This window comes from Haliotis rufescens, unplaced genomic scaffold (genome assembly GCF_023055435.1).
Source record: "Haliotis rufescens isolate VD_foot unplaced genomic scaffold, xgHalRufe1.0.p SCAF_15, whole genome shotgun sequence".
Taxonomy (NCBI): Eukaryota; Metazoa; Mollusca; class Gastropoda; order Lepetellida; family Haliotidae; genus Haliotis; species Haliotis rufescens.
Window position 1 is genome coordinate 35,562,209 of NW_025963835.1, and position 13,252 is coordinate 35,575,460.

General features: G+C 42.6%; 1 protein-coding gene across 3 annotated transcripts in view; it reads right to left on the bottom strand.

The window, feature by feature from the left end:
- Nucleotides 1-13,252, bottom strand: part of LOC124124572 (serine/arginine repetitive matrix protein 2-like) — a 108,399-nt gene that overhangs the window by 94,333 nt on the left and 814 nt on the right. For all 3 annotated transcript variants that reach the window (XM_046487771.2, XM_046487770.2, XM_046487773.2), the window contains exon 2: nt 11,795-12,054. In XM_046487771.2, coding sequence (XP_046343727.2) covers nt 11,795-12,033 — 239 coding nt within the window. In that variant the 5' untranslated portion in view covers nt 12,034-12,054. The remainder of the gene's footprint in view (nt 1-11,794; nt 12,055-13,252) is intronic.

Genomic DNA, 13,252 nt, shown 5'->3' on the forward strand with positions numbered 1-13,252 from the left:
TGTTTGATCTATAAATCAGTGTCTAGCAGGTGCTTGTTTGATCTATAAATCAGTGTCTAGCAGGTGCTTGTTTGATCTATAAATCAGTGTCTAGCAGGTGCTTGTTTGATCTATAAATCAGTGTCTAGCAGGTGCTTGTTTGATCTATAAATCAGTGTCTAGCAGGTGCTTGTTTGATCTATAAATCAGTGTCTAGCAGGTGCTCGTTTGATCTATAAATCAGTGTCTAGCAGGTGTTGTAATCTCTGGCTGGCGTACATGGTGGGAGACTCCTATAGAACTACCCACACTGGAAGTATCTCTGGCTTGTGGTGCACAATTTGAACATGATGATTGATGTTCTTTTATCCAGAACAGGAAACAAACATGATAGATGAAGCAGAAACAACAATAAAGGAAAGCCATTAATCACAATTATTTCATCTTTATATCGGATCCAACAGGCCATACTACTTCATCACTGCTACACATAATGATGGCAGGCGTTAACCTTATCAGAGTCCGTACTTTCAGAGAACATCACCTGTATCCAGCTTAACTCTCATTCCCGCATGCACCCCCGCCTCTATAGAACCCAGATAACTGATAGAATAGTCATGCAGGGCTGGAGTGAGTGAGTGAGTGAGTGAGTGAATAATCCATTAATCTGCTAAAATGTACTGCGCTATAAATACTGTGAAACCAAACTAAGTAAAGACCTAACAGTCAGCTCAGCACAGCCTGGATGACCTACAGAAACAGTTATACACAAATACATATATAACTATACAGTCATACATTCCTGTGAGGGGTCACTGCCATGCACAACTGACTGCACAACTACTGACTGGCTATAGTGCTCTTTGTCTCAGATGGCACTGCTTTATGCTTCACTGGTCAAACTAAGACCAGTCTCTAAGATCGTTCATACAATAAAGTTTCTATTGTGTCTTAATAATCATATATCAACATGAATCACATTCATAATCATGAAAATGCAGAAAATGTACAATCTGAACATGGTCAGGAGGTATTAGTTGACAGATTATGCACTAGTAGGGGGGCGATACACCGAAGCTCCGGTGCATCAAGATTTCCTACTTCGCGATGCAAGTATCGACCATAATCGCACACAGTCCTCAAACAGTTTCAACATATCTATCAAGGTGAAATGTGCTGTCCTCAAACAGTTTCAACATATTAATCAAGGGGAAATGTGCTGTCCTCAAACAGTTTCAACATATCAATTAAGGGGAAATGTGCTGTCCTCAAACAGATTCAACATATTAATCAAGGGGAAATGTGCTGTCCTCAAACAGATTCAACATATTAATCAAGGGGAAATGTGCTGTCCTCAAACAGATTCAACATATCAATCAAGGGGAAGTGTGCTGTCCTCAAACAGATTCAACATATCAATTAAGGGGAAATGTGCTGTCCTCAAACAGATTCAACATATCAATCAAGGGGAAATGTGCTGTCCTCAAACAGATTCAACATATTAATCAAGGGGAAATGTGCTGTCCTCAAACAGATTCAACATATCAATCAAGGGGAAGTGTGCTGTCCTCAAACAGATTCAACATATCAATCAAGGGGAAATGTGCTGTCCTCAAACAGTTTCAACATATCAATTAAGGGGAAATGTGCTGTCCTCAAACAGATTCAACATATCAATTAAGGGGAAATGTGCTGTCCTCAAACAGATTCAACATATTAATCAAGGGGAAATGTGCTGTCCTCAAACAGTTTCAACATATCAATTAAGGGGAAATGTGCTGTCCTCAAACAGATTCAACATATCAATCAAGGGGAAGTGTGCTGTCCTCAAACAGATTCAACATATCAATCAAGGGGAAATGTGCTGTCCTCAAACAGTTTCAACATATCAATTAAGGGGAAATGTGCTGTCCTCAAACAGTTTCAACATATCAATTAAGGGGAAATGTGCTGTCCTCAAACAGATTCAACATATTAATCAAGGGGAAATGTGCTGTCCTCAAACAGATTCAACATATTAATCAAGGGGAAATGTGCTGTCCTCAAACAGATTCAACATATCAATTAAGGGGAAATGTGCTGTCCTCAAACAGATTCAACATATCAATTAAGGGGAAATGTGCTGTCCTCAAACAGATTCAACATATCAATTAAGGGGAAATGTGCTGTCCTCAAACAGATTCAACATATTAATCAAGGGGAAATGTGCTGTCCTCAAACAGATTCAACATATTAATCAAGGGGAAATGTGCTGTCCTCAAACAGATTCAACATATCAATTAAGGGGAAATGTGCTGTCCTCAAACAGATTCAACATATTAATCAAGGGGAAATGTGCTTTCCTCAAACAGATTCAACATATCAATTAAGGGGAAATGTGCTGTCCTCAAACAGATTCAACATATCAATCAAGGGGAAGTGTGCTGTCCTCAAACAGATTCAACATATTAATCAAGGGGAAATGTGCTGTCCTCAAACAGATTCAACATATTAATCAAGGGGAAATGTGCTGTCCTCAAACAGATTCAACATATCAATTAAGGGGAAATGTGCTGTCCTCAAACAGATTCAACATATTAATCAAGGGGAAATGTGCTGTCCTCAAACAGATTCAACATATCAATTAAGGGGAAATGTGCTGTCCTCAAACAGATTCAACATATCAATCAAGGGGAAATGTGCTGTCCTCAAACAGATTCAACATATCAATTAAGGGGAAATGTGCTGTCCTCAAACAGATTCAACATATCAATCAAGGGGAAGTGTGCTGTCCTCAAACAGATTCAACATATCAATTAAGGGGAAATGTGCTGTCCTCAAACAGTTTCAACATATCAATTAAGGGGAAATGTGCTGTCCTCCAACAGATTCAACATATCAATCAAGGGGAAATGTGCTGTCCTCAAACAGATTCAACATATCAATTAAGGGGAAATGTGCTGTCCTCCAACAGATTCAACATATCAATTAAGGGGAAATGTGCTGTCCTCAAACAGTTTCAACATATCTATAAAGGTGGAATGACCTATCAAGTGAGTGAGTGCGTATTTCAATCGGATATTCAAGTCGATCATCATACAACATGGCATGATATACCCTTATACAACTGCACTAATACCACAGGCATGGCATGATATACCCTTATACAACTGCACTAATACCACAGGCATGGCATGATATACCCTTATACAACTGCACTATTACCACAGGCATGGCATGATATACCCTTATACAACTGCACTAATACCACAGGCATGGCATGATATACCCTTATACAACTGCACTAATACCACAGGCATGGCATGATATACCCTTATACAACTGCACTAATACCACAGGAGTGATAACAAGCTTGTCCATGTCCCTTCACTGCATGGGTGGTTGAGTGGGTGAGTGAGTGAGTGAGTGAGTGGGTGGGTGGGTGTATGAGTGAGTGAGTGAGTGAGTGAGTGAGTGAGTGAGTGTCAGTGTGGGTGTCAGTGTGGGTGTCAGCGTGGGTGTCAGTATGTGTGGTTTCGGGTGGGTTAGCTATGTTTCACACACACCAGTAACAATATCAATCAGAGGTGAAGGAGGCGACAACCATTTCTGAACTTTAATGTTTCCAGTGATGAAGTAAAGTTCAACATAGATGATTTATGTCGCCCTGAATGTCGCCAGAACCAAGGACACAAAACTCACTTGACCAGTTTCTACAAAATCAGATACACCAGCTGCTGCCTGGTTCATCAGGAAGTGTTCTATTGGCCTGTTGGCCGTGTGTTCACCACTACATCCACAAAGCATGTCGGGCCACATTCCCATCGGTCGGCCAACATGCACCTGCACTCTGATGAGGCGGCCAATCATTGTATGGCAATAAACAGGACGAAATAAACTATATCACAAAACGGAGTGAACTGTATTACCATGCACACTCATGCTCAGATCTACAAGGAATACTAGCAATACTGATGAAAGCACTCATCTTGCATCAACAACTAACTGCAGTTGCCTGCACTTGTCCTCACTCCACATAGGCACATACTAGAACAGAATAATCCAAGTTCACATTCAGCTGTTATAGAAATACTGTTATAGAAGTGCACATAACAGTCACGACACATCCTCACAATGGGAAATTCTCCCAGGCCTCAGGATACCCTTGACTTCAGAATTACTTGGGTTAATGGGCTTGTGCCAATTTGTATCTCTGACGCTATTTCTTTTTTTGTTTGCATTATAAAATAAGATTGACAACATGATCCTTGAAAAATCCTAGTTGCTGCCTGACTAAATACCGGATTTCAGAAACACTGTAAATATTTGGCACACAAGTATGGTTTGAAGGATTCAAACATGATACCATTGTCACTGACTGATACACTGATCATGCTGATGATAACACTGTCACTGACTGATATTGTGATGAAAACACTGTCACTGATTGATATATTAATGATTCCACTGTCACTGACTGATATATTGATGATTCCACTGCCACTGACTGATATTGTGGTGATAACACTGTCACTGACTGATATACTGGTGATAACACTGTCACTGACTGATATTGTGGTGATAACACTGTCACTGACTGATATTGTGGTGATAACACTGTCACTGACTCATACACTAAGGATAACACTGTTTAAGACTGATACACTGATGATAACACTGTCACTGACTGATACTGTGGTGATAACACTGTCACTGACTGATACACTGATGATAACACTGTCACTGACTGATACTGTGGTGATAACACTGTCACTGACTGATATTGTGGTGATAACACTGTCACTGACTCATACACTAAGGATAACACTGTTTAAGACTGATACACTGATGATAACACTGTCACTGACTGATACTGTGGTGATACCACTGTCACTGACTGATACTGTGGTGATACCACTGTCACTGACTGATACTGTGGTGATAACACTGTCACTGACTCATACACTGATGATAACACTGTCACTGACATACTGTGGTGATAACACTGTCACTGACTGATACACTGATGATACCACTGTCACTGACTGATACACTGATGATACCACTGTCACTGACTGATACACTGATGATAACACTGTAACTGACTGATATTGTGGTGATAACACTGTCACTGACTGATATTGTGGTGATAATACTGTCACTGACTCATACACTGAGGATAACACTGTTTAAGACTGATACACTGATGATAACACTGTCACTGACTGATATTGTGGTGATAACACTGTCACTGACTGATATATTGATGATAACACTGTCACTGACTGATATATTAATGATAACACTGTCACTGACTGATACACTGATGATAACACTGTCACTGACTGATACTGTGGTGATAACACTGCCACTGACTGATATACTGGTGATAACACTGTCACTGACTGATATTGTGGTGATAACACTGTCACTGACTGATATATTGATGATAACACTGTCACTGACTGATATATTGATGATAACACTATCACTGACTGATATTGTGGTGATAACACTGTCACTGACTGATATATTGATGATAACACTGTCACTGACTGATATACTGATGATAACACTATCACTGACTGATATACTTATGATAACACTGTCACTGACTGATACACTGATGATAACACTGTCACTGACTGATATTGTGATGAAAACACTGTCACTGACTGATATACTGATGATAACACTGTCACTGACTGATATACTGATGATAACACTGTCACTGACTGATATTGTGGCGATAATACTGTCACTGACTGATTTTGTGGTGATAACACTGTCACTGACTGATACACTGATGATAACACTGTCACTGACTGATTTTGTGGTGTTAACACTGTCACTGACTGATATACTGATGATAACACTGTCACTGACTGATATTGTGGTGATAACACTGTCACTCACTGATTTTGTGGCGATAATACTGTCACTCACTGATTTTGTGGTGATAACACTGTCACTGACTGATACACTGATGATAACACTGTCACTGACTGATTTTGTGGTGTTAACACTGCCACTGACTGATATACTGATGACACTGTCTCTGAAAGATATAGTGGTGATAACACTGTCAGAAACTGAAGAAGTTCAATAAACATTTGCAATATACGCAAGTTATGTTAATATTGCCCCCATCAACACACTTGAACATGTGACGATTCATATAACAATACTACTGTCACTACTGAGGTTCACACACTGGTAAAATGACTGCTATGTTTGTCTGGGCACTTGGGACTCTGCAGACCATCACTTTCTTGAGGCTGACAGAGTTGTGTCCCTTTGATTGCAATGCTGCCACACAGTGAATAACATAACACATGATCAATGCACTCAGAGAAACACAGCAACTGCGAACCTCAGACAAATAGGAAATACAGTGGTAGAAACTCACAGTTTTAGGCCCCTAGTCCTTATAACATGTATAATGATAACACATTGCAAAACCCTTAAAAATGGCAAATTGTTACTCGTCCTTATGATACCTTAACTATTGGGCAGTTTGCTGAAATATGTTCAGTGGAGTTCTACGATCAGTGTTTGATACTAAAGAGGTCCTGACTGTTCTACTATCACTGTTCATATTAAGGAGGTCCTAGCTGTTCGACTATCAATGTTGATAATATTTTGTTTGTTTAACGCCGCACTCAGAAATATCCCCACTATATGACACTGATATTTAAATAACCAAGTCTGGACAAGACAATCCAGTGATTGATATCATGAGCATCAATCCACGCAATTGGGATCATTGACATGCATCAACCAAGTCAACAAGCCTGGCCACGCGATCCCGTGAGCTGCCTCTTACTAAGGAGGTCCTGGCTGTTCAACTATCAGTGTTGATATTAAGGAGGTCCTGGCTGTTCTACTATCAATGTTGATATTAAGGAGGTCCTGGCTGTTCCACTATCAATGTTCATATTAAGGAGGTCCTGGCTGTTCTACTATCAATGTTGATATTAAGGAGGTCCTGGCTGTTCCACTATCAGTGTTCATATTAAGGAGGTCCTGGCTGTTCCACTATCAGTGTTCATATTAAGGAGGTCCTGGCTGTTCCACTATCAGTGTTCATATTAAGGAGGTCCTGACTGTTCTACTATCAATGTTGATATTAAGGAGGTCCTGGCTGTTCCACTATCAATGTTGATATTAAGGAGGTCCTGGCTGTTCCACTATCAGTGTTCATATTAAGGAGGTCCTGACTGTTCTACTATCAATGTTGATATTAAGGAGGTCCTGGCTGTTCCACTATCAATGTTGATATTAAGGAGGTCCTGGCTGTTCTACTATCAGTGTTCATATTAAGGAAGTCCTGGCTGTTCCACTATCAGTGTTCATATTAAGGAGGTCCTGACTTTTCTACTATCAATGTTGATATTAAGGAGGTCCTGGCTGTTCTACTATCAGTGTTGATATTAAGGAGGTCCTGGCTGTTCTACTATCAGTGTTCATATTAAGGAGGTCCTGGCTGTTCTACTATCAGTGTTGATATTAAGGAGGTCCTGGCTGTTCTACTATCAGTGTTCATATTAAGGAGGTCCTGGCTGTTCCACTATCAATGTTGATATTAACAAGGTCCTGGCTGTTCTACTATCAGTGTTGATATTAAGGAGGTCCTGGCTGTTCTACTATCAATGTTGATATTAAGGAGGTCCTGACTGTTCTACTATCAATGTCGATCTTAAGGAGGTCCTGGCTGTTCTACTATCAGTGTTGATATTAAGGAGGTCCTGGCTGTTCTATCAGTGTTGATATTAAGGAGGTCCTGGCTGTTCTACTATCAGTGTTGATCTTAAGGAGGTCCTGGCTGTTCCACTATCAGTGTTGATATTAAGGAGGTCCTGACTGTTCTACTATCAATGTTGATATTAAGGAGGTCCTGACTGTTCTATCAATGTTGATATTAAGGAGGTCCTGACTGTTCTACTATCAATGTTGATATTAAGGAGGTCCTGACTGTTCTACTATCAATGTTGATATGAAGGAGGTCCTGGCTGTTCCACTATCAGTGTTCATATTAAGGAGGTCCTGACTGTTCTACTATCAATGTTGATATTAAGGAGGTCCTGACTGTTCTACTATCAATGTTGATATGAAGGAGGTCCTGGCTGTTCTACTATCAGTGTTCATATTAAGGAGGTCCTGGCTGGTCTACTATCAGTGTTGATATTAAGGAGGTCCTGGCTGGTCTACTATCAATATTAAATAGGTGGACCACTATCACCTGGCTGGACTGAACAGAAGATACAAGACAGGGGGACCGCTATCACCTGGCTGGACTCAATGAGAGATACTACAAGACAGGGGGACCGCTATCACCTGGCTGGACTGAACAGAAGATACAAGACAGGGGGACCGCTATCACCTGGCTGGACTCAATGAGAGATACTACAAGACAGGAGGACCGCTATCACATGACTGGACTGAACAGGAGATACTACAAGACAGGGGGACCACTATCACATGACTGGACTGAACAAGAGATACTACAAGACAGGAGGACCGATATCACCTGACTGGACTGAACAGGAGATACTACAAGACAGGGGGAATGCTATCACCTGACTGGACTGAACAGGAGATACTACAAGACAGGGGGACCACTATCACCTGACTGGACTGAACAGGAGATACTACAAGACAGGAGGACCGATATCACCTGACTGGACTGAACAGGAGATACTACAAGACAGGAGGACCGATATCACCTGACTGGACTGAACAGGAGATACTACAAGACAGGGGGAATGCTATCACCTGACTGGACTGAACAGGAGATACTACAAGACAGGGGGACCACTATCACCTGACTGGACTGAACAGGAGATACTACAAGACAGGAGGACCGATATCACCTGACTGGACTGCTGAACAGGAGATACTACAAGACAGGGGGACCACTATCACCTGACTGGACTGAACAGGAGATACTACAAGACAGGGGGCCCGCTATCACATGACTGGACTGAACAGAAGATACTACAAGACAGGGGGACCGCCATCACCTGACTGGACTGAACAGAAGATACAAGACAGGGGGACTGCTATCACCTGGCTGGACTCAATGAGAGACTCTACAAGACAGGAGGACCGCTATCACCTGGCTGGACTGAACAGGAGATACTACAAGACAGGGGACCCGCCATCACCTGACTGGACTGAACAGAAGATACAAGACAGGGGGACTGCTATCACCTGGCTGGACTCAATGAGAGATACTACAAGACAGTGGGACCGCTATCACCTTGCTGGACTGAACAGGAGATACTACAAGACAGGGGGACCACTATCACCTGACTGGACTGAACAGGAGATACTACAAGACAGGGGGACCGCTATCACCTGACTGGACTGAACAAGAGATACTACAAGACAGGGGGACCACTATCACCTGACTGGACTGAATGAGAGATACTACAAGACAGTGGGACCACTATCACCTGACTGGACTGAACAGGAGATACTACAAGACAGGGGGACCACTATCACCTGACTGGACTGAACAGGAGATACTACAAGACAGTGGGACCACTATCACCTTACTGGACTGAACAGGAGATACTACAAGACAGGGGGACCACTATCACCTGACTGGACTGAACAGGAGATACTACAAGACAGGGGGACCACTATCACCTGACTGGACTGAATGAGAGATACTACAAGACAGGGGGACCACTATCACCTGACTGGACTGAACAGGAGATACTACAAGCCAGGGGGACCGATATCACCTGACTGGACTGAATGAGAGATACTACAAGACAGGGGGACCACTATCACCTGACTGGACTGAACAGGAGATACTACAAGACAGGGGGCCCGCTATCACATGACTGGACTGAATGAGAGATACTACAAGACAGTGGGACCACTATCACCTGACTGGACTGAACAGGAGATACTACAAGACAGGGGGACCACTATCACCTGACTGGACTGAACAGGAGATACTACAAGACAGGGGGACCGCTATCACCTGACTGGACTGAACGAGAGATACTACAAGACAGGGGGACCACTATCACCTGACTGGACTGAACAAGAGATACTACAAGACAGGGGGACCACTATCACCTGACTGGACTGAACAAGAGATACTACAAGACAGGGGGACCACTATCACCTGACTGGACTGAACGAGAGATACTACAAGACAGGGGGACCACTATCACCTGACTGGACTGAACGAGAGATACTACAAGACAGTGGGACCACTATCACCTGACTGGACTGAACGAGAGATACTACAAGACAGGGGGACCGCTATCACCTGACTGGACTGAACGAGAGATACTACAAGACAGGGGGACCACTATCACCTGACTGGACTGAACGAGAGATACTACAAGACAGGGGGACCACTATCACCTGACTGGACTGAACGAGAGATACTACAAGACAGGGGGACCGCTATCACCTGACTGGACTGAACGAGAGATACTACAAGACAGGGGGACCACTATCACCTGACTGGACTGAACAGGAGATACTACAAGACAGGGGGACCACTATCACCTGACTGGACTGAACAGGAGATACTACAAGACAGGGGGACCGCTATCACCTGACTGGACTGAACAGGAGATACTACAAGACAGGGGGACCACTATCACCTGACTGGACTGAACAGGAGATACTACAAGACAGGGGGACCACTATCACCTGACTGGACTGAACAGGAGATACTACAAGACAGGGGGACCACTATCACCTGACTGGACTGAACAGGAGATACTACAAGACAGGGGGACCACTATCACCTGACTGGACTGAACAGGAGATACTACAAGACAGGGGGACCACTATCACCTGACTGGACTGAACAGGAGATACTACAAGACAGGGGGACCACTATCACCTGACTGGACTGAACAGGAGATACTACAAGACAGGGGGACCACTATCACCTGACTGGACTGAACAGGAGATACTACAAGACAGGGGGACCACTATCACCTGACTGGACTGAACAGGAGATACTACAAGACAGGGGGACCACTATCACCTGACTGGACTGAACAGGAGATACTACAAGACAGGGGGACCACTATCACCTGACTGGACTGAACAGGAGATACTACAAGACAGGGGGACCACTATCACCTGACTGGACTGAATGAGAGATACTTCAAGACAGTGGGACCACTATCACCTGACTGGACTGAACAGGAGATACTACAAGACAGTGGGACCACTATCACCTGACTGGACTGAACAGGAGATACTACAAGACAGTGGGACCACTATCACCTGACTGGACTGAACAGGAGATACTACAAGACAGGGGGACCACTATCACCTGACTGGACTGAATGAGAGATACTACAAGACAGTGGGACCGCCATCACCTGACTGGACTGAACAAGAGATACTACAAGACAGTGGGACCACTATCACCTGACTGGACTGGACAAGAGATACTACAAGACAGGGGGACCGATATCACCTGGCTGGACAGAACGAGAGATACTATGGCTTGATTGAATGAGAAAAACCATGCTTGTGTTACTAGCTACTGGTGTGAAGGCATTGTGTATTCATGGCTTTCGGCCATGGGAGCTGTGCCAGTTTACACTTGTCAGAGGGGTACTCAAAGTACGTGATCTAGACCACCAGTTGTCGGACTTTCATTTTTGTGGAAGCCTCTGTGGCTGAGTGGGTTAGATCGCTGACTTTGTGTGCTGGCGATTAGGTGCCTTACTCTGGCAAGTGTGGGTTCGAATTCCGGACGGGACTCACAACCCCCCCAAAAAGTACGAGAATCTGTACTTGACTAAGAAAGTGTTATCCCAAATATAACATTTGTTAGACCTACCCCTGTTCCTCCATGAGTTCGTGCATCTCCATACACTTGAGTTCCACTTTCCTCTTGCGCTCATGTTCCAGGATGTCCTGGTTGGGTTGTTTCAGCAGGGACTGGTCCAGCTTTCGGATCTCCTCCTCAGACTTATAGTCCACCCGGTCCTTGTGCTTGCGTACAAACGACAAATTGCGTTGGACAAAGCCATTCGTGCCGCTACCCCGAGGGGTAGTCAGGCCAATGCCGTTATACATCTCTTCACCTCCTGTAGTATGCTGGAAAGGAGAGTTGATCAATGTTAACATAACAAGACAAGCAATATTCCAGCTTTATGACAGCAGCCTGTAAATAATCTAGTCTACACCAGACAATCCAGTGATTATTATGAGCAGTCCACTTAATGCATCATCACACCCTGAACTTAAGCTTGAACCATAATAGGTCAGGGCAGAGCCATTGTTTCTTACACTAAGCAAGTGGGTAGTGAAAACTTTATTTCTCTAACATATGCCATGAAACCAAATAAGAGGAGTTATAAATTATCAAGTAATATGACATACATATATCGTTTATTCTTTGTGATAATGCTGATTACCGTATTCGACGTATTAAGCGCCCAGGGCGCTCTCTAAAATGAGAAATAGGGGGCTCTTATTAGAATATTATTTTGGTGAAAAACAACAGAGTTGAAAGATAAATTTCGTGGTTTATGCTGACAGCCTGAAATGTTTATATACGACATATATATTTTTCCAGAATTTAATTGCCTATAATTAAGGGTGCATATAACACACGAGTGCGTATTATACGCGAATAAATAAATCTTGTGAACATTGATCAATCTGAAGGGGTGCTAATTGGGATTGTTTACTAGTCAATATATTAGCAAATATCGCCGTGGGCGCTTATTAGAGTGGGGCGCTTATTACGTCGAATACAGTATATCACTTTTTCAAGTCTTAGTCTTGATATATTAAAACACGATTTTTTTCAACTGAAAAAAAGATAGTACTATTATCATGTTTGTGCAATATTGATAATCAGAGAGCTCCAGATGAACTGCATATCTGTGTAAAATACGCATCAGGAATGCAGTAAAATAAAATCCAAGCGTATCAAATACGCAATGAACATTACAGATACGCTACAAAAATAAACTTGTGCGTATCATCAAAATATTGTGAAGTACCCTGCATATTCGATAAGCAAATCAGCAACTTATTTTGAAATTATAAACGGCATTCCGTCAAGCTTGCCAAACTGCACGATGACAGTTACATCATGATCATTTGCCATCACACTTTCTTGTGGAAGTATCGTGGTATTTTTGAGTCCTATAAAGCTCTCAAACCCACACGACACCAGTTTGCAGGGACTAGATGAATAGTGTTTTTAAATATTTAACTTAAATACCCACATGTGTAAAAACTAGTGAGTAACAGAAATTTGAATACCCAGATAGAAATACTGACA